A 24,002-nucleotide genomic window follows, 5' to 3' on the forward strand; every position below is an offset into this window, starting at 1 on the left:
GAAATAAGTTTCAAAGAATACATCAAAACCAAGATCAAACAGTCTTAATAGCACTCTGATATATTTCAATACCAAGATTAAAAGTCACAGAAGTACATGGATAGCCTCTTGGTATTTGACAAATAGAACGAAAAACAAAGATGGACTTTTTAGTGGCATGCTACAATTAAGACCAATGCTTCTAGCAAATTTCAGAGATATAAAATCAAAAAAACCTTTACTATGCTCTAAAGAAGGGGTCCTCAAACTACGGCCCGCGGGCCACATGCAGCCTGACGAAAACATTTATCCGGCCCACCGGGTGTTTTTGCCACCGCTGTGTGCATAGGAATTTGTTCATAGTTTTTTTTTTAAACTATAGTCCGGCCCTCCAACAGTCTGAGGGACAGTGAACTGGCCCCCTGTTTAAAAAGTTTGAGGACCCCTGCTCTAAATGTTACTTGCAAATCTCTAAGTGCTTTGAGGATTATAGATGATGACTTACGATGACTTACTATTCTAAATTTAACTGGTGACTTTTGCTTTGTGTATGTCCACTGGGTATTTGATTTATTCCTTTCCATTTTTCAGTTAATAGAGATCATTTTTCATTTTAAAAAATACCAAGTGAATTACCCTATGATTCTTTTAACTTCTGTTTTCCTAGAAATAGTCACTGCTCAAATTATCTCTATATGCAATTATTTTTCTGGGTTATCTTCAGAATTAGCAAAATCTGAGGGGTTTTTTTATGTTTCTTCAAATAATCAAAGATTTACATCTCATTCCTCATTTGGTCAAGCCCAGCTGATGCCATCACAAGCCACACTCCCAAATCTCACCTTTGGCTCTTGCCCTCAGCTACCCCATTATATTCACCACCAGTCACTGTCAAACCCATCTCTGAAACAGGTCTCAAATCCAACTTCTCCTCTCCATTTGCACTATCACTAAGTTTAAGTTCTCTCTACTGTCACCTGATCCACAGCCCCCAACTGCTATCCCTACCTCCAAAATTCTCGAAACTCTAGCACATTCTGCATACAGCATGGCAAAAATATCTCCCCAATGCAAATCTGAGCTTGTAAATAGATAGACCTAGACAATCTCCTGAGCAACTAATGACTCTGGAAGAGGTTCTCAAATTTGCCACGCCAGCAGATCAACACGAGCTGCTTGTAGAGGAGATTCCAACATTACTTCAGGAAAGTCTAATTCTAATAAACTGAAGAGAGGCCTGGGCATCTGCTTTCTTGAAAGGCCTCTCAAATAACTCTCATGAAGGCTGGAATTGGAACCATGGGTCTAGAGGATTAAGTCCAAACTCCTCCATAATCTGTCCTCACCTAAAGCTCTTGCCTCACCTATAGTAAGTTCCCCCTCAGCCACCAACAGGTCACACTTCATCATGATCTGGGACTCTCCCTGTGGTGTGGTCCTTCTGGAAGGAAGACTATCCCACCTGCCAGACTCCTTATATATCTCCAAGGCCCAATGGGTAGAGCCATTCTCAGTGCACCCTTTTCACCCGCAAGGTTCCATCATGCTCCTTCACTCTTGATGTTCCCAGGGCCCTGAACTCAGGCCTCCCTGGGAGAATTTAATTGCTTTTGTTGACTCACTCACTAGTCCAGGAGTCAGCAAACTTTTCTTTAAGGATCTGAGAGCAAAGATTTCACCTTTGTGGTCTCACTGGCAAGTACTCATCTCTGCAGCTAAAGCTCTAAAGCAGGCATAGGTAAGATACAAATAAATAGGTGTGGCTGTGTTCCAATAAGACTTTATTTATAAAGACAGGAGGCCAACTTGGGCCTTAGCTTGCCAACCCTTGTGCCAGGCTATCAAGTCTTCAACCTTTTTTCCTAATGCCTAAGATACTTTCTGACATAAAGTAGGCTCAATAAATATTTGATGAATGAAGAGTCATGAAAGAAGAACAAACGAACTACTAAATTCTGATGGACGCCACGTGGGACCCACGAGGAGAAAAACTCTCAACTCAAATATTGTATCTCGTATCTCGCATACACACTCAAAGTAAAGAGTCAGATTTATTTTGATCACACTATTGTGTTAACTCAATCATGTAATTTGGAAAATGGAAGACTATCGATTTAACTACAGAAATGACTAGAGCTCGGCTTATCAGCTCTCTAGCTCCAGCAGGGAAGGAAGGACTGAGATTATTTTGTTTTTCACAACAGCGAAAGGAACATGGTTAGAAGTCTTTCCCACAAGAGTGTCTATAGACCACCTGTTTGTTAGAAGCGCACACTCCAGGACCCCCTTCCAGCACTGAATCAGAGGGGATGGGGCTAGGGAGCAGAGATAGCTGAATTTTGAGTAAATGCCCCTGATGATACTTACTTAGGTATACTGTTTGGCAAATATTGCACAAAATTTAACAAAGCCAGAAGAAAAAGAGTAATCAAATGGGCCTACTGGAAGAAAGGGGAGAGCCGTGGGAGGAGGAGAAAGATAAGTAGAGAGAATCTTAAGAGAAAAATACACACCAATGAATCGAGTGCCAACAGGGAGAAGGAAAGGACAGAGAGAAAATATTTAAACCATAAAGTATAGGTTTAAAGCAATTCCAGGTGGGCAGGGGTGAAAATGCAGACCAAGAATGAAAAGCACTGCCCTTCTTGTCATCACCAGCTGCTTTTCCTAAGTTGTAATTAATGTAAATACAACATAAACATCACCGTTACCTGGGATTTCTTTGCACGATGGGGTTCTGCTGCTTTTTGGATTCACTCCTAATTGCTGATTTCAATCTATTCAGCAGAGTTTCCTTTAATGTACACACTTGACTAAAATAGAGCCCTTGGGAAATAGAAGTTGTGGCTACTAGAGGCAGAAATCTCATAAAAATCTCCAGTTTCCTTTTAATTACCTGCTGCTTCCAACAAATTAGTCCTAAGCTAAAACTTTAAAATGAAAAGAGGAATTATAACGACCAAGCCCACTCTTTTTCTTCTAGCTTTGTTAAATTTTGTGCAATATTTGCCAAACAGTGTACCTAAGTAAGTATCATCAGGGGCATTTACTCAAAATTCAGCTATCTCTGCTCCCTAGCCCCATCCCCTCTGATTCAGTGCTGGAAGGGGGTTCTGGAGTGTGCGCTTCTAACAAACAGGTGGTCTTTATAATTCCTCTCTATGAATCTAAAATATAGAGTCCTTTGTTTAGAACCAGTGACAAAGCCATCTTGAAAGAAGGAACTCATTCAAATTAAATAGAAGCCTGCCCATTCATTCCATGTCATCTTATGGGAATAGGCACTTTGAATATTTAAAGCAACGCAGCCCCAGCACAACAGAAGTAATTTATCTTTCCTTTTTATCTTTAGTTTGGTAGATTCAAACCATGAGCAAAACAAATGGTTCAAATTAATACAAAAAAATTTATTTTTTTTCAAAACCACTTTGTTGTGACAGTTAAGGAATACCAAGCTCGGCCTTGGAAGCACTCAGGTTTTAGTTTTAGTTTTAGATAATCAACATGCTGCTTAAGAATCTATACTATTTGTACAAACATATATACAGAAATACCTTCCAATACATGGAAATAATCCATTAATCACAATAGTAAGTTCTATTCGAGATGCACTGTGGGCTGGAACTCACATCGGGTCAGGTGTGCAAGAAGACTCCCTTTTTCTTGATATCCTTATAATGCTCCCATTTTGTGATGCAATTTTAATAAAATTAAAAATGTCCAATGACAAAAATTATTGTATTTGTCATCAATTATGATGATTACCTGACCCAGGTTTTGGGTGCACGGGCTTCCATCCCACCACTTTAATCATAAGCAAGTGGGTGGGTCTCCTGGACTCCCAGGGGACTGTGTGAGAGCTCACAGGTGAGTGCAAGCCTTTCTATGCCCTTCAATTTATATGTTTATCTGACACTGACCTTGTCAGAGATAATGAAGATACCCAGAAATAAAGTTATAGGAACAAAATAACTCAAAAAACAAACAGGAAAAGATGAAATCAACCCCTATTATCTTTGATGAGAATCTCTTTTCCTTACTGCTGTATGACTTTATGCTTTATAAAAATATGGATGATTTGTGAACACCCCGCACTGTGTGCAGCCTAAGATAGTCACCTTTTGGAATAATATTTAAATTCAGCACAGAATCTCCTGCCATCTTTATAATGAACTTGAAACACTAAAAATCATCAGATTCATTTGGAGAACTCAATCACCCTCCCGTACATTTGTTGTTACAGTTCTAAATGCAGGAAACTTACATTTGTGTCAACTTTATGATCTATTAGTACTATAATTATTTCCATAATTATCTATTCAAATATCTCTAAACCACAGCATATTCTTTCATTCTGGAATTTCATTATGTTTGTTTTATCAACATATCATGGGAGCTGCTTTTAGTAGATTTTTGGACAAAATATATAAAAATCTGTCAGAAAATATAATCCCCTAAATAGAATCAAATACTGCTGGACAATAACTAAAAAGATTAACTGTGACTATTTCTGAACTTGTTTTTTCTTTATGCTTTACTGCATTTTCCATATTTTCTACAATAAAAATGCCTGAGTCACATCATTTAAAACACCAACATTATTAATTTTTAAAAAGGCTTGGGTAAACAGGCTATGAATATCAATGCTTTTAAAATATTATGAAAGATAATGTGCTCCTTGAAAATGGTAGCGTTAGGGATCCTTCCAGAAATGTATGAGTTCAGATGCAAGGACCTTCTGGCATTACACAACACAAATCGCCTAAGGAAAGGTTTTTGTTTTGCTGCACAATGAAGTTCTTTTGGCAAAGAGCACAAAGAATCTTGAACAGAGTTTAATTTCAGGAAGATAAAGTGTGACTGGTATGAAGTGAAGCCATCCAATAAACAATTTTACAATGCCTAGTGCTAATGAAAAAACAAAACCTCTCATTTTGTTTTTCTATCCATCATATATTTAAATCATTACAGATTTCTACAATATACACCTGCTACCTAAACTTTTTTTGTTAGGTCAAAGCCCTCCCAAACAGGAATCTGAGGGCTGGATTATTTTTAAAGTTTTAAAATTGGCTCACACTCCTTCCCAAACATTCTGAGCCTAATCCCAGCAGGTCTTCTAGGTAAAATTCCTATTCTTACTCAGTGATATCGGCCAAAATATATATGCACATGTATGCCAGACTCCATAAATAGCTACAGAGTGCCCCACCACTGCATGCTTACTGGGTGCCTGTTATTGTGACAATCACTTTTCATGCATTATTTCATTTAATCCTCACAACAGCTGAAAGGAATAGAAATAATTATATCAATTTTAAAGATGAGAAAATTAGACTCTGAAATGGGCTCAAGGTCACACAGCTAAGCAAGTCCTGGCTATCCTTTCTTTTGTTTATGGAGTGTCTACAATGTGCTATGCACTGTACTAGAATAGAAAATGCAGCCCATGTCCTAGGATTGCTTATCTGAAATTCAAATTTAACTGCATATCCTGGACTTTTATGTGCTAAGTTTGGACATCCTATTGCTCCTGGTCTCCATGTCATACTGCATTCTAGGTTGACTCAGTGACTAGTCCAGTCCCTCCTGGTGTGGCCGGGCTGTGGCTGTAGTGAGAAGAGGTAGATGAAGACTTCCAGGAACACTAGCATGGATATTTCTCAGGGCACTAGGAGGAAGACCTCCAGGAAAATTGGGATGGAGATCTTCAGAGATGCTGGGATGCTGACCTCCAGGACACTGAGATGAAAACCTCCACAGTCACTAGGATTGAGACATTCAAGGATAGGTGTCCCTTGGGAACAATTCCCGGGAACTGTTTCTAGCCTAGAGGGACCATGAGATATCTGTTCTAAGTTCCATTTTGCTCAGTGGCTTCTCATATTCATTAGAACATCATGAGCCATTGACCAAATGTCAACCTCTGGCAAAGTATATGCATACGTGTGGTGCAACCTATTCAATCTCCAGAATTGATGGAGTTGATGGAGTGTCTTTTGAGTCAAGCTCACAAGAAAACCTTTTCTAAAGTTCTTTATAGTTACATGAGGGATTTTGAGCCAGCTATACCAGTTGAGGTCATATTTGCACCTGCTGTCCCAGAACGGGGGCTGTTTCCCTTGTGGCTAAGGGAAAGAGCTCATCTTCCATTGGGTTAGTTTTGAGGCTTAGGGGCTGCCACTAGCTTGTGTCCTTGCCAAAATGTAGGTATCTGGAATGAATCTGCTTCAACCCATACCCCTTTTCCCTTAAGTTTCCTCCAGGTGCAGAGGGGTGCACATACAAATCAAATCCTGGAAATATGTACATTGAAACAACAGACATCTCTGAGTTTTTACCGGGATGAGAAATTGCTATATTCTAGAGCAGTGGTTCTCAACCTTCTGGCCCTTTAAATACAGTTCCTCATGTTGTGACCCAACCATAAAATTATTTTCATTGCTACTTCATAACTGTAATGTTGCTATTATTATGAGTCATAATATAAATATCTGATATGCAGGATGGTCTTAGGCAACCCCTGTGAAAGGGTCGTTCAACTGCCAAAGGGATTGCGACCCACAGGTTGAGAACCGCTGTTCTAGAGCAACACAAGAGACACATCCTCTTTCCATTGGTAAGTCACTATCTGATCACAAGGGGTGGAGGACACTGGACAAGAAATAATGCATTAAGTGAACTAATGAAGGCAGATGACAGATGTCATCTAACAGGAATTCTAATAAGACCACACAGAGCAAGGAATGTAACAGGTCAGGCCAGATGAAGAAGCCTGGAGCCAGATCTTTACTCCAAGTTCACCAAGTAGATAACTTGCGGTGGGTTGGATGGGTAGCTAATATTCCAGGAAAGTAACCAAATCCCAGAGGCAAGAAAGAGAACTTTTTACTTTTTGGGTAACATAAATAATGAGAAAAACAAGTGATTTGGGACCACAAGGCAGAGTGTCTGGTGCACCACACCAAAGAGCCAAGGTTTATCCAGTGGGAGCTATTGGAAGCAGATATTTTAAAAGATGACATTGGCCATGGTATGTAGAAGGAAGAGAAAATCTGGAGGCCAGCAAATCAGTTAAAAATCCCTGCAATAAAGAGCTCAGGCTTCCAGTGATGAATTTCCATGGAAATCAGCATCAGAAATCCACCAAGTATTAGCAATGGCTGGAGTAAGCAAAAGCACACCAAGTGAGCCCATCCAGTCCGCTGTCTATGCACAAACATAAAGAAATGCAGGTGACATGTTCAGTGTCAGGAATTAAACCCACTTCTGTCTATTAATTTAAAGTTAGAACCATACGTCTTAATGTTTTCAAGTATTGGGTGGATGTACAAGGGTTCCTTAAGATCTGACAGCAAAAACAACAATGCCATATGTCCAATGTTTATCTATAGTGCCCAGAACTTGTCAGATTTAGCTTCACTCAGGTCTATGTGGAAACTGAACAACCTCTCTCGCTGTGAAAAGTATGTTTTATAATCTAGTAAATTTGGGCAAAAGAGATGAGCACTTCACTGTCCAAAAATACTTTGCTTAGATTCCAGAAGAGTCCAAATCTACAAATTACCTCTTTCTTCAAGCTCAATGCCACTTTTCCTAAAAGATGCTTACAGTGTTTTTTAAATACATCATCCTCAAAATACTCTGACAAGAACAGACGTTTTGAATGCTCGGATTATGTCTGTTTTCTAAGGAAATCATGCTAAGTTTGAGGGGAAAACTCAAGATCTGTGCTGTCTGTGTTCTAGTGGCCTTGATGTCAAACTGGAATGTCAAATGTTGACCTGAATATAGGAACTTGTGCACCTTAAGAGATATAAAGAGTAACAACTTCCTTGAATTCCCAGTCGGCGGTTAAATAGCCTCATCATGGTCACACAAAAAGGTAACATGGGCCAGAGTGGACATTATGGTCTCTTGATCTCTACAGTTTTACTGAGGAATCTAGTGAGAAGTTGAGAACATGCTTTCTGGAGCCTACCTGCCTGGAGGGTCTAAAACCTGGGTCCATCTATTATCAGACACAATAAACATGCCCCAAGCAACGTATTTATCCACTTCCTACCTCAATTTCCTCATTTCTAAAATACGGATGTTGACCATACTTACAATACCTACCTCTCGGGATTCATGGGAGGAAAAAGTGAATGAATTCATGTTAGAACAGTTCCTGGCACATGGGGAAGGCCCAATGAACACTTGCTGTAAAAAGCAGGAGTGATCCTACTATTAGTAGACTGCTTTATGACACTCACACTGTATTTCATACATAGAAGAATTATTACTTAGCACTCATCACCTCTGGCAGAGCAGCTCATGTGTAACTAGCACAGACGTAAAATGAAGTCCGGAAATACGTGTGGTGGCAAAACGTTAGATCTCTCACCTTGCTCCTACAACAAGTTCTTTCTGTCCTGGGTCAAATGTTAACTGCGAGAAATCCACAGCATTCTTCACTCTGAACTCCCGTAACCAGGGGCCAATTTCTAAACAGGAAAAATAAATAAATGAAAAGGTAAAAATGAATGATTTTTCTTTTGGGGACCACAGAGAGTGCACTTCAGGTAGCAAACATTACATTTCAGAGAGGATGTAAAGGTCCCCCGATGTGACCCTGGGGGGAGGGGGGCACTGGAGGATTCCATCAGGAGGTCACACAATCCACACTGAGAGTGTATAAAGCGCAAAGGACAGCCACCCAATAAAGAGTGAGCGAGGCATCAACGCCTGGCGGTGATTTACAAGCCAGATGTGCATTTTCCCACTGGCTCTGGCTGGGCAGAAAATAACAGAGCATTCACAGAAAAGACCATTTCCTCTGCAACTTGACAGGAAAGAGCTGAAGACTTGGAGAAATCACCAAAGCCCTGCATCGGAACAAGGACAAACACCATTTGGAGCACCATTTGCCTTATTTCAAAGTAGAAGTTCCAGATCCCTTCCCTTGGGTTTCTACTTTGGCCCCATGATTAGACTTGCCTTTCCTACATGAGAGGTCCCCAGTTATTTCCAGGCCTCATCTGCATTTTTCTTTCTAAGGGAAATCAGGAAACAGCTTCTCTCTAGAGACAATGTTTGTTTTGGTGTGTGTGTGTGTGTGTGTGTTTTATAAGCACTGTTAAATCCTATTAAATGGCCTCCAGCCCAGAGTGCTATTCTTATAAAATGACAGTATTTGAAAATGGCTACAATGGTGTTTCACGGGCCATTCTAGTAAATTTCATTAGCTCATTTCTGACACTGAAAAAATATGCATTGATTCACCTGCCATTTGTGCCATACCTTACCATCATCCCTGACAATTAGCCATGTCATCTGATTGTCTCTTTTTCTGGGATTAAACATTTTGAGTGCTATCACGCTGACTAAATAGGCACATAATAACTGTCAAATCAACAAAATTACTGGTTCAAGGGAAAAATGTGCAGCACAGGAAAAATGTCCTTCAGCAAAAGCAGATGCTAAAAACAGATCTAATATAGGAATATACGCATGTCCTATAACATGTCCTATAAAAATGCCTTTGTTGATGCAAATGAGATGGATTATTTTCAAGTAATAGCTTTATATAACAAACATGGTATTTCTCTGTTATCAGTTATTGTGGGGGGAAATGACAAACTGAAAGTTCTATTCTGTTAAAGGAAACCAAGGTTGAGTTAAGTAGAGACTGGTATGTGGTTTTTGAAAATTTCATATATATATATATATATATATATATATATATATATATATATATATATATATGGTATCTTGGGTTTTTTTTAGTACTTTATATAAACTTTTCATCTTATAAGCAAGTCAATTGAAACAAAGTACTTATTTATAGCAAAGTATATAAAAGGCACTGAAACTATAAAAATTTATTAATAAACAGTCCTTCTAGGAGTTTATTAATCCAGTTAGGGAACTAGTGCTAAAATCTCCCTTAAACACAGTATTTATAAATGCAGGTAGTTATACCGTTACAGGAAGTATTCATACGTAGAAAGGAGAGATGATTTGGGGCTTAGGTAAAAGGGAAGGAAAGATTTGAGTTAACTCCTTTCCCATGCAGTTATCTTTATTTTCATTTAAAAGAATTGAATGAGAGTGACCAAAAAAAGGATAAAGACATATTTCAGGTTTTAAATCCCATATTGAGCAATGGTTACACTACTTCCTAAAATATTAAAATAATACAAGAAGTCATGCAAAGAGGTGAAAATGAGTTAACAGCATATAGTTCTGTCAATATTGTTCAATTTTCCTTATTTAAATTGCTAACTAGCTTCCCATTAAAGCTGTATATTTTTATGGTTAGTACTACATCCACGTTGGGTAATCTGCATATTTTGTCCGTGTTTGATTTTTTAATGCGCATTCCTCCACAGGGTCTGTCTAGCTCAACTTTGTGCATCACAGAGCCTTCTTACTCACTGGGTCCCATGAGGACCTTTGGACAAAGTTCCTACGAACCCATCTGTCTAACTGAAAAATACCTGCATCTATACCTATCGCCTCAACTTCTCCTGTAGGATCAGAATCATCACGCTCTGTCCTCTTTTGGACGATCAGTCCCTGCAACTTGGTTTCAATCCATTCTCTTCCCTGGTCTTTGACCCTAACCCTAAATTACCTCTTGTATCCTCCGATAACCCTCCTGTTATAATGCCCCTTCCCCTCAACCTATAAGAATATGCATAGTCCCCGCATTAAAATACTGTTCATCACACCCTTTTGTTATTAGAGTTTCAAACACCCAAACAAAACATATAATAAACTCCCAAGCACAGTATGTCAGAAAGGGCTACAGGCTCAGTTTTACATTTAAGTTTTACCAATTCCTGAAGAAACATATAATTCCAATTTTATATAAATTATTTCAGAGATTAGTCAAAGCTCTTATTTCTGCAGTTTTGAGGCTATTATGATCTTGATAATCTTGATAATAAGGCTAGACAAGGGCATTATGAGGAAGAAAAATTATGGGCCATCTCATTTTAAGAACACAGCTAAATATTAGCATATCATACATATACACACACATTTTCATATGTGATAGGTTTAATTAAGAAAAACAAGGATGGCTCAGAAAACCTTAACATCAGAAAATCTATCCATAGAATTCACCAACAAAATAACAAAATTCAATAATAGCGTGAAGATTTATTGATCATGCTTTCTAAGAAATCAGGAAATGAACAGTTATGGGCTCAAAAGAAGAACTAGCAGAGTACAGAGTCTGGAGAGGAGAGAGGACCAAGGCAGGTGGTGTTGAGTAAACTCATCAGAGGCCAAAGAAAGGCCAGGGAGAGTGAGGTGATCTGGAGATGGGACACAGCAGGTAATGAATGAGGGAGGTATAATTTTCAATTACATTGCCTTTCTTAATACATGCTCATTTTCCCCAAGTAATGTGTTCACCTTTTCCTCCTGTCCCTCTCTTCTGATCTTTCTGAATGTGATCTTACTGAAAGAACCACATGATGAAATGGAGCTTAAATATGGAAGGCAATATGACCAGTGTGGAAATTAAATAGTAACATAAAATCTGTACATTTTAATTGAATGCCTTATCGATAGTGTTTCATATTTAATAGTGATCATTCTAGTTAATCCGTTCATTGCACAAACATGATTGTTAAAATATGGCCTCTGGCAGCCCTGGCTGGTGAGTTCGATCCGAAGTCAGGGTGTATATGAGAGGCAACCAATTGATGTTCCTCTCTTTCCCTCTCTCTTCCTCTCTCTCAAAAAAACACACATATAAATACATGCTTAAGAAAAGAAAAAGAAAGAAAGAAATATGGCCTCTGGCACTGATTTTCTATTGCAAAATGAGCTGCAATGATTCATGTTGCCTTTTCTTACTACTATTTAAGCACCGACATAAATGCTTAGTAACATCTATCAAAAGTGTACTGATTCAATCTTTAAAAGAACCTAGTGTCACAGCTTCAAGAAAAATTACTTTTATAAACATATACCCAGTATTAATAAACGTGGTCCAAATAATTCGCATATGTAAACTAGAGACTAGCTTCACAGATTCAAGTTAGTCACCTCCCCCCGCCCTCCAAAAAAGAAAAAGGAGTAAAAGTTGCTTTTTTTTTTTTTTTAAAAAAAAAAAAAGCACTCTAAAGATATCCAAGGTAATGATGGCTATAAGCCAAGAAAACCTTTCAGTGCTTGATAAGTAAGGATCACAGGAGATTGTGCTGATGAAGAACAGCACCTGTCCAAAACCTGACAGTCCTTCCAAACACCTGATGGATGGCTCTGCCTGGCTGGGTGGAAGCACTGGTCGCTTGAGATCCAGCAGATTGCGGGCAAACACTGAACGGAAACTTCTCTGGTGGAATTAAGATCGGCTCTGAGTGGCCTGAGTTTCATTTTTTTCTCCTTCAAATTTTAGTCAATTAAGGAATCAAGTAAGTAGGGCAACAAAACTTCTGTGGCAAACTTGAAATCCATATTGGAAACTGAGTCACAGGTTCAACTAGAAGGGGCCAAAGGAGGGTGGGGAAGCACCGAAGCACAGGTGGCACCAAAATATCACATGATCTCACTCATATGTGGAATCTAAAGAATAAAATAAACTGATGAACAAAATAGATTCAGAGACATAGAAGCAAGGAACAGACTGTCAAATCTCAGAGGGAAGGTGGGGGTGGGTGGGTAGGTGGGTGGGAAGAGATTATCCAAAGCATATATACATAACCCACAGACACAGACAATAGAGTGGTGAAGGCCTGGGGAAGGGGTGGGAGCAGGGATAGGCTAGAGGAGTCAATGGGGGAAAAGGGGGACATCCGTAATACTTTTAACAATAAAGATTTTTTTAATAAAAAAATGCAAATCAAGATTTAATCTTCCCGATTCTCATGAAATTATATTTTGATTCAATCAATATCTACCACCACACATGGAGATAGTAATAAAGCTGACGACATGATTATTGGTAAAGCAGCTAACAAAAATAGCTAACATTTAAACAGTGCATGCCATCTGCTAGGTGCTATTCTATGTACTTGACACATTTTAATTCCTGATTTCTTACACCCACCCTATTGTAGGTGAGGAAACCAAGTCTTGCCAAGGTCAACAGCTAGTAAGATTCAGCTCCTGATTTGGGAGGTGGTGTTTGTAGCCACTACACTAGACTCTTTAGCTGCCGTAAATCAAAACTGTACCTTCCTATGTGACACATTTTAAAAGTATGAGGAAGAAAAAAATGCATGGCCTCTTCAGTTGAAAAATGAGTTTATTTTCACTAAATAGAGAAAAGTAAGATACAGTTGCAAAAGGTGGACTCTCCCAAAGCCAGCTACTATGCCAACCTATAAATACAGCATTTATTGTCTTTACTGTTGTTGTTATTAATAACCATAATCTATAAGTCGGTTAAGTTCCACAACTTTCACCATCTTCACTCCTAAGGTTTTATGATCCAAGGGTCTTTATGTAAATAAGGGGGAAGAAAATGTCAATACCATCACTGATCGGCTTTATTGGAGTGAAGAACATTCTGGAATGAAAAGGGGAAGGAGCAATGGCTGGATTTCTAAGCAGTCTAAGCATTCAGCTATGATATGGGGGCACAGGACACTGTTCTGAAAATGCAGGAGCTGGGTTCTCACCTTCTGCAGAAGGACCCTTCTGTGGGGGGGGTGGGAGGGGCAGGGCATGGCGGGGCAGAGGGAGCAAGGCAGGGTGTACTCTTGTCTGGGCATGCTGGAAATACTCCTTGCCTACCCTTTCTTTCCCCAGGTGGTGAAAGGAGCCATCCTATTGCAAAGACAACTATTACTCTATTGAGTTGGCCTGCATCTCCCTTCTAGGGACTTCATTTTCAGCTTCAGTGCATCACATAACCCATTTGACCAATGCACTCTGAGCTAAAAATATGATCGGAAAACAAAAGAGTGGAATTTTAAAAAGCCATAAGAAGAAGAAAAGCATGGCAGGGCTGTACCGGGTTAGTGCACTGCGACCAGACTGCTACCATGTTCCTTCCTCCTCCTTTCCTGCCTGCTTTTCCAGGCCTGTCCCACCCACAGTCACTCACAGCAAGTCAAGTGCACTTACCATAGTGGGTCGGCAGCACCCACATGCCATGTTCCACCCCCTAAAATAAGATACATCAGCTTTCAGCTACCTGAGTCCTGTCCGGAATTCTGTAAGTGATGACAATAGATTTCAGTCTCGTGGAGAAAAAAAAGGGGTTCTAGGGAAAGTAACTTTACAGGGTGATCTGATCATAAATTCCTAACTGTATAGGTCAGGTGGGTAAGTCACACCCCAGGCATATAATTTGTTAGTAAAAGGTTTATCTTTGCCTTAAGCAAGCCCTATCCATTGTTTCTGTACATCTAGGTTAACACACCATGGAAATAAGTGTACCCACCCTCAAGGGAGCATATAATCTTGTTAACTCTCCTGTAATCCAATCCCCACCTTGCTTTCTCCCACCTTCGTTAATCTTCCTTAAATTCCCTCCTTAATTTTAAATACATAAAAGAAACTGCAAAACTGTTATTTTCCTGAGCACTGGAGATCTTGCTCCCTGGCAACTGTTATGATTTTGGCTCAAATAAAATCTTATAAAAAGTTTCTACAGTTGTTGACATTCTTACCTCTGCAGTCCCAAAGCCACATGTGTTTGTTGAGTGGCAGGTCAAGGCAAAATACTTCATCAGAGAGGAAATATGCAAATTCACAAACACTGATGCTCATGAAAAAAAGAAATCAGAATAACTGATGTCTCTTATTTACACTTATTTTCTTACTGTCTATATTTTCAGTGTTTACTTGGTTTTAGGAACTGATTAGATATTTTTACATGTTAACAACTTCTTTTATTTAATGTTCATAATCCTGTAAAGCCAGATCTAAAATCTTTCTTGTAGAAATAAAAAGTAAAAGTTAAAAACCTTGAGATTTTGACAAGTTATATATCTTGCCAAATGTAGCATAAGTGGGAAGCAGATAAGCTGGAATTTAAACCAAAATAGGACGACAGAAATGTTCCCATAACGTCCATATTTAAAACCAATTTTCCAAGAAATGTATAAAATACATTAATCCTTAGCACCTAGTAATATATCAGCATGGAATAATTTATTGAAAACAGCAGTTGCCACCCACCAAAAGAGCTAAATTGGAAAGCAGGAAATTGGTGGGTTTTTTCAGATGGAGACAGGAAAAAATGGCTCAATTTGCCCAGTGGGCAGGGCACAACTGGAAAAAGGAAGGTCCCAGAGCAAGGCAGAGAGAAACCAGGGTCACCACACACAACAAGGCATGCGGCGGAAGAACCCAACAGTGGAAAATTACTCTCCTTCATCATGTCTTTTCCAAGACAGCGCCTGGTTATATCAGTTCACTTAGAAATAGGCAAACACACTCTGCCTAACTTTAGCTTTGTAGCAAGGTTGAAAAATAGCAAGCCAATCTTGCTCCTCCAAATGTTCAAGCTCAGTTATTTTCACTGTAACTTCTATCTGGGACTTAGTAGAATCAAAGTCATTCCAGCAGGACATGACACTGGCTATCCTGCAATCGACCCCCTGGACTTCATAGTTGACAAAGCAAAGGGCAAAGAAATTACATGACCTCCCAAAGCCACATGCAAAGAGGACAATCTAGTCCTGTGACTTTTTTACGGATCTCTATCTTCCCCAGCCCAGCACTAGCAGAATAACCAAGTGGGAAGACCATGCTTTAGTCTCCATCAGAGCACATACAACTCTTCAAATATAGTATTTTAAGGGACTAAAATAACTATATCTATATTTAGGTATAATGTATTCATATATATGTATATGAATGTATGTATATACATGTTTATACACATACACATGCTCAGATATATAAATGGGTAAGTATATATAAGTATATATTTACATATACTTATATCTAGATGCAGATGTGTATATATATATATATTTATACATAGTTATGTCTAGATACAGTCATCAATATGTTCATTCACATATATATGCTTATATACATGTGTATTTGCATAAGTATATACTGGATATTACATATATTTACTTTGTATATATAAATATACACTAAACATCTTTATATCAGTAAAAGCAAAAAAAATACAACATATCAAAAATGCATAAAGCATCTCCATTGACGTTTTTATTTGTAAGCATGACACATTAAAGCACTGCTTTAACTTGCAAACAGTGCTATCTCGCATCATCTTTGTTTTTAGTTGCATCTCTGCTTCATGTGAGTCAGGGGTTCTGTCATGTTTTCTTTGCAAAGACATGTAACACACTTAATCCATTCTGCACATGGAAAAACCCAGGAGCTGCAAGTTTGTAAAATATCTGTACTCTGGAAATGGGTTCTTCTGAAGTTCACTGCTTCATCTTGCACAGCCTGCCTGCTGGATTTCTAAGAAACCAAAAGCTGTGATCCTTCACTTCATTTGAAGCATTCCTGATCTGGGTCTTCTTAACGCAAAACTAATTTAAAAACCACAAGTCTCATTTTAAGCTATGCCTTACAGCCTGGAAAGCACGGTATACTATATGTTCACAATGTAAGTAAGCACTAAATAATAGCCACAAACCTGTTAAATTATAGGAAAGAATTCATACACTATTCCAGAAAGGGCAGGAGAGGCAAGCCAGCACAGGGAGGCAGGGTTAGAAAAAGGCTGGCTGGGGGCAGGCTGAGGGCACACTGTACTCGTCGAAGGGATTCTTGTGTGACTTTCAGACATATTTTTTTCAAAGTTAGGTTATTGCAGAATAATACAGAATTAAATAATTTGTGTTTGATATTTTTTCTGGACATGTACTACAAAAGAAATTTAGGAAGCAAAATTTCACTGCAATCAACTACCATCGTGACTGGTTGAAATGTACTCCCATTCTGAATCCAGTGGAATTCATGATTCCCACTGTTTCCCCAAGCTCTCGCTTGCTTGCATGAATTTCTGGCCAGAACAGAAAGACTTGTTCAATCTCAGGATCTAAATATCAACATAAGGTGGGGGTCCAGGCTCCTGCAGCCCAAGAAATTCTGAGTTGTGCAAGGTTACCTGGACACAACTGGCAAGGGGTAAAAGACGCTTCTGGGATGTCAATAAGCTAGGTTCCAGCTCCTCCTGGCCAACTGGCGCTGCCTTCCCTTTGTCTAACATTTCAGATCATGGAAACCTCCTATTTCATTAGACCATATGGAGCAATTATTCCGAGTAACTGCAGGATAAGAACCAAACTAATCAGTGGCAGGTATTTATTGCTGGATAACTCACACAAGAAGCAATTTCTACTTAGCCACCCACCAAGACAGACTTTCTTTAAAAGATCATACAAATTCATAGGCCAAGACCCTCAGACTCCTGAACTCTGACCAGCTTGGTCCTCCAGGCTATGAAGGTGGTGCCAGGGCTACCCTGCCTCAAACTCTGTGTGGCTTATAAGTAAGTACCCCGCACCACCTACAGGAAACTTTCCTGGTGCAGAGGATTCTTAATTTTGCCTTGTGACCTGCAGCATATGACTGTAGGCTATAAAATCTAATTGCAAAATCTTAATGTTGTGCCAGAGGACATTAAAAAGCAATTTCCTTTAGATTTATAACTTTAGAATTACAAATGGTGTTAATATGACTAAAAATATAAAAATGAACCATTTCTATTCGACAGGCACTTGGATTATTGCAGAAGCGGCCATGTGCTTGCTGTGGAAGTGGTGCTGACCATTTGCCCACCCCCCCTCCCGGGAACTACTGGGACTGCACAAGATCATTCCAGGCATCGCTTAGAACCTTAGGGCACTTGGTTTAAAATATTCCTACACTTAGTTTTGCCACATATTCAGGAACTGCCAGACCTCAGCTTTAAGAAAAAAACCATTTCCTGGCGCTAATACCTCTTTCTCGCAATTCACACTCAGTTTGGACTATCAGTTTCTTCTCTCTCTGTTTGATAGTGGAAAATCCGTATCTTCTCATCTAAGCTACTACCTCTGCAGATATCAGGGTTCCAGGGAAGGAGCAAGCTGCAAGAACTCAGGAGACAAGCCCAGATTGTGCAAAAAAGTTTCCTTACCAAAGACATTCCACTGAGTCCCAAGGTGGTCTTTATCTATACACCAGAAATAAAATGTTTTCCAAGACAGACCAGATTTTTCTAGGAACTTTAGGGATAAGCATTAGGGTCATACACAGCAAGAATGTTGAGGCAGCACTGTAATTTATTTCTGTAGTCAGCAAACGTTTTTTGAGTACCCACTACATGCTACCCATGGTAGGTAGTGGCTAGGACGCCATATGTAAGACACATATTTGCCTTTGAGGTATATAATCATTTAGCTAAAAAGAAGTGACATACACACAAGAGAGGTAAACTGAAGAAGAGAAATGCTAGCTGGTCCCAAGAAAAGTGTGATGATAAATGCTCTGAAGCATGCTGTCCAATAAAAGGTCCAAAATATGGCCTACACATGTAATGCTGTATTTTCCAATACCTACATTAAAAAATGTTAAGAAGCAGGCACAATTAATTTGTTTAACCCGGTATATCCAAGATATCATTTCAACATATTATCAATAAGATAAAACTTGAGACATCTTCATCTCATGTGTATGTTCTAAGTCCTCGAGGATCCAGTGTGGATTTTATGCTACTGCTTCTCTCAATTTGGACTATCAACATTTCAAGTCCTCAGCAGCCAATCATGGCTAGCAGCTACTCTATTGGACAGTGTACATCTAGGTATTAAGAACAGGGCTTTCTTGTTCACATAGAAACATTGTTCTATCATATCCAGTATTGAAAAACGAATGATTTGTGGGTCTTCTCAGAACCAACTGCCATTAACACTGCAAATAAATCAGACTAATTCCAACAAACCTGCCCTCCATTCACCCAATCATTAATGAAAGTAACATGGTCCTCAGAGTTTGACTGACTTGGGTTAAATCTTAGATGCAGAACTTTTGATCTGTGGGACTTTGAGGCCACCACCAGTTGCCTCACTTTTTTTCTTAACAAACTATAAAATTGAGGGGGAAAAAGAAAACAATAGTTGATGTTGAGAAGAACATGTAAATCAATTCCCATGAAGCATTCAGCAGAGTACCTAAGGCCTGGAAGGGTCTCAAGTTCCCACCCTTGCCACTCTAGGCAGTAAAGGGGAGTTTTCACCTATCTCACAGTTGAACCATGAGGATGGCCCAACTGTATCTTTTGACAACACCCTGAGTACCAGGCAGAATATCGATCATCAATTTTAATCTCCTCTTACATACAATTTCATGTAAATCACAGTCTACCTGCTAAGGGTGTGAAAGCCCTGCCAAAGGAAGAAAGCCATGACCAACCATTGAAAATGAACTGATTAGGGACCACTCTTTGGCAGAACTCTATCAATTCAGTGAGAGGTTACATAGGTCTGAGGTGCTCAATCCTTGCATATTCCAAAGAAAAGTGTGACCCCTCACTGTCTACTGGGAGATCATTTTTAAGACCTTGAAATATCCTGCCTGATAAAAGTGCCCTACTATACATGAGGGCCTTGGGCCATCCCAGATCCTCTATGCTAGCAATGTGACTCATGGTGGGGACTTTGACAATGTTGTGTCAGTTTGACCTCTATAAAGGCTAGAGACTGAATTAACTAAGGTAGTCGCCTGAGTGTTCCATGGCTATTGACTGAGGAGAAAAAACAAACAAACCCTGGACACTGACACTCAAATGAGATTCTCTGGTTGGCACTATTCCATTCATATTGTCACATATCATTGCCAAGAGACTTGAGCACTGTCCAGGTCATTCAACTAGGAGAGGACAAATAGAAGCTTACACCTGGACTCTCCCAGACTTTGCTCTATGCACTTAACTTTTCTAATTTTTCTGTAATAAATGGTAACTATGAGTATAACAACATTTCTAGTGAAATCATTGAACCCGAGGGTGGTTATGGGAAACCCTAACTGGGAGGTCATTCCTCTTGTGATGATAATCAGTATAATAAAAAAACCCATGTACATTTTCTTGGAAGCTATTCAAATACAGATATGTTGGTCTGCATGAGTCAGAAAGACACAGAATCACTCTCTCAATTTATCAGGGGATTATTTAACCTGCTTATCTGAGAAGAGATCTCAGTTCTCCGGGATAGCATAAGAATCTCCTAAGGGGCCAGTCTAAAGCTTTTCCAAAGGGGCAATTCTTTCATAGGAGCAAGCTCGCCAAATTCTTCATATGAGCTGAAACAGACATATGGCTGGAAAACAGATAAAGATCATTCATAATACAATCAGTGCATTTCATTGTGTTCTTTCCTCACATATTTTACAGCCCACAGCAACCTCATTTTTTTCTAAACCAGTACAAAAAATTCTCTACTTAAGAATGTTTACCTTGTACTCTTCCACAGAAACCAACAAGATGCCTATAGCTTAACAAAAGTGGCAGGCACCCCACATTGTTCTAGTCTAGTGAATAATTAACAGCAATATTCAATGAAGAAAGGCAAAATGAAATCTACTTTGGATAAATCTTTTAGGAAGACTGGAAAGGAGAAAAGTCAGATGCAGCATCATGAGTGCCCCAGTTCTCATGGAATTTGCACACACAGATGAAGGCACATTAGCTTACGGTGTCTTATGCAATTCCAGATGCGTGGACTCCACACCAGCCTTTGGAAGGCAAAGCTGTGCTCTGCTTGCACTGTCATTCTCTGCTTGCAAGGTTCCACGGGCTGTCAAACTGCCTGGGCCTGGCTGTCAGTGCCTCTCAAACTCACCTGCTCTCCACTTCTCTTCTGTTTTTCCCCAACTCAGACCCCTCAGTCACTCTACAAGCAGCTCCTCACTCTCTCACCTCCCCCCATCGCCAACATATATGATCTTCCCTTTCTGAATGATCTTCCCTCCTGCTCTCTAACAAACAGAACAGGTAGGAAGCCACTGAAAAGTATCATGTACTTTTGTTTATATCTCTGTTCTAATATGCAGTGCAACAGACCTTGAATGAATATAATGTTGAAAACTTCAAGGCACAATGCAATCCTAGAATCCACCTGTATCCTTCCTTAATGACCTCACGCACTATTCTCCATCCCTTCTTCTCAACCAACAATGCCTGTCTATTATATTTATTGATTGGTGATTACTTTTAAGTAGCACTTATAGACTATATTCTATCACATTTCTAAGTGGTTTACATGTGAAAGAGTTTATATCTAAATAATGTAAATTTATTTTTTAAAGCCACCTGTAATATTTAGAGAGTATAATTGTTAGTCTAGATTCTAGAACAAGGATTGGCAAATGATGGTCCATGGGCCAAATCTTGCCCATCACCTGTTTTTTGTAAATATATTTTTATGGTGAACAGCCCTGCCCATTTGTTTATGTATGCTCTGTGGCTGAATTTGTGCTACACCAGCATAGTCTACTAGTAATATAGATAATTTGCTTTCCAAGGTCTAGAAGATTTACCCTCCGGTTCTTCACAGCAAAAAAAGGAAAAAAAAAAATGCCAACCTCTGCTCTAGACTATCACAGAGTAAGAGCTCAATAAATATGTCATCAAACATACTAAGTAACGGAGACAAAAATAATACATAACCTTAAAGTAAGAAGCAACCTCTGAACACATTCACTTAGATGCCTCATTTTATCAATGAGAAATCTGGAGCCTGACCAGCATAGCCAGGTGGTTGAGTGTCGACCTATGAACCAGGAGGTCAAGGTTCCATTCCCAATCAGGGCACATGCCCAGGTTGCGGGCTCAATTCCCAGTGTGGGGCATGCAGGAGGATTCTAATTAATGATTCTCTCTCATCATTGATGTGCCTCTCTCTCTCTTTCCCTCTCCCTTCCTCTCTGAAATCAATATATATATTGATTGTTCTATATATTGATTTCAGAGAGGAAGAAATTTGGTACAGCCACTCTGGAAAACAGAATGGCGTTTCCTCAAAAAATTAAAAATGGAACTTCCATTAGACCCAGTAATTCCATTTCTAGGAATTATCCCAAAAAAATCAGAAACACCAATGAGAAAGGATATATGCACCCCTATGTTCATAGCAGCACAATTTACAATAGCTAAGATTTGGAAACAGCCTAAGTGCCCATCAGCAGATGAGTGGATTAGAAAACTGTGGTAGAGCTATACAATGGAATACTGCATTGCTGTAAAAAAAAAAAAAAAAAAAAAAAAAAAAAAAGAAGGAATTCTTACGATTTGCGACAGCATGGATGGAATAGAGAGCATTATGCTAAGCAAAATAAGCCAGTCAGAGAAAGATAAATATCACATGATCTCACTCATTTGTGGAATATAATGAACATAAACTGATGAACAGAAATAGAACCAGAGTCATAGAAGTATCAATAGGCTGTCCAACCTATGAGAAAAGGCAGGGGGTGAGGGGGTAAAAGATCAACCAAGGGACTTATATGCATGCATATGGGCATAACCAATGGACACAGACGGAGCGGGTGGGAAGGTGAGGGCATATGCTAGGAGGTGGAGGTGGCCGGGGAGAGGTCAATGGAGGAAAAAGGAGACTTATGTAACACTTTAAACAATAAAGAATTTAAATTAAAAAAAGAAAGAAATTTGGAGTCCAGAAGAGCAAGGGAACTTACTGACATTCACCCAGGCAGACATCAATGTAGTCTAGTCTAGACAGAACCCCCGACCCCTCACAGTACATGATTTACAACACATCGCATGGCATCAATACGAAATAGCACTTCCAGAGTGTTTCATTCTGTGAGTTTTATATGGCCCGAGCTTCTTTCCACTAAAACGAGAAAGGCATACAAGAAATAATTACCCAACTCATGGACAAACATGGAGTGTTCTCTACACAGTCACACAAAACATCTTGAAACCCCAGCTAATTACTGTACTTCCATTTCCTCCCAGAGAAAAAGCAAACCTGCTAGAACTCCTAGCTTGGCCTATTAGTTGATGTTATCTGTGGTTTCATAAAATTTACATGCCTCACTCGGAGGCCTACTTAGGTACCAATAGCCCCAAGTCAAACACTCAAGATGTTAAAAGCATATGTTTTAAATGTGAAACACAAGCTGAAATTTATGGCTTGAGGGTTGTTCTTGTCGGCAGAAGTGAATTTCTGTATTGGCCCAGCATGCCCAAGAGAACTCTGCACTCACACCTTCAAATCACCAACCTTGACAAGGACAGGTTGACAGGTGATGTATGGTCAGAGGACACAGGGAAAATAAATGCTGTTTTTTCTTTTGTTTTGCCCCCTTTGGTTTATTTTGGTGAAGCTGTGGTTATTCTCATTTCCAGATACCAGCACCTGGTTGTCTAATAGCTACTCTGCTTCTCAGCATGCAACAAGCCACTGCACACGGAGCAGGAGCTGTATTTATGAATTCCTTGCAGAGAATTGTGAATTCAGTGTCACAGCCACATTTCTAATCTTGTTTTCAATTTTTCTTGACAAGTGCATGTACTCATTTCCTGATGTGTCCCCAAAAGACTTCAGAGACCCTTGCTGCTCTGTGCCCAATTTCATGGCATTCATCATGGTCAACTCTAATCACTTGCTTGATCCCATTAATGTTCCCTCACTGGGCCATCCACCGCCAGGGGCATGACAGCCTTCCTTCAGCAAACACATGTAACAACGCTGTGTCTGGCCTTGCTTGGAACTAGAGACACTACAGGAAAGTAAAGAGAGAAGGTTCTTCGTCTCATTAGGTGGATATTCTAGTGACAAGGACAGAATCAATAAAAGAAGTAGTAAGTGCCATGGTGTAGTGGTACATAACAGAGGACAATTTTTAGACTGAGGCTCAGAGTGATGTTATGCAGTCTCCAAGGAACTGCTGAGGAGACGTTAAGCTGAGATCTGAGTGACAGGAAAAAGCCACCTGGGAGAAGGGCATTCCGGGGAGAGGCCCTGAGGTGGGGATGAATCAGGATAACTGAGCAACAGAAACAAGGCAGGGGCGTATGAGAGGTGAGGCCAGGAGAGCCGAGGGGGAGGCTGAGACAGTTCAGGTAGAGTCCTGCA

The 24,002-nt window shown here is 39.6% G+C and overlaps 1 protein-coding gene across 1 annotated transcript in view; it reads right to left on the reverse strand.

Moving 5' to 3' along the window:
- The window catches only part of SEMA5A (semaphorin 5A), a 400,911-nt gene that overhangs the window by 193,923 nt on the left and 182,986 nt on the right, over positions 1-24,002 (reverse strand). The window contains exon 4 of the mRNA XM_036309681.1: positions 8,366-8,465. Within this exon, the coding sequence (XP_036165574.1) occupies positions 8,366-8,465 (100 nt within the window). The remainder of the gene's footprint in view (positions 1-8,365; positions 8,466-24,002) is intronic.

Source organism: Myotis myotis, unplaced genomic scaffold (assembly GCF_014108235.1).
Source record: "Myotis myotis isolate mMyoMyo1 unplaced genomic scaffold, mMyoMyo1.p scaffold_m19_p_5, whole genome shotgun sequence".
NCBI lineage: Eukaryota > Metazoa > Chordata > Mammalia > Chiroptera > Vespertilionidae > Myotis > Myotis myotis.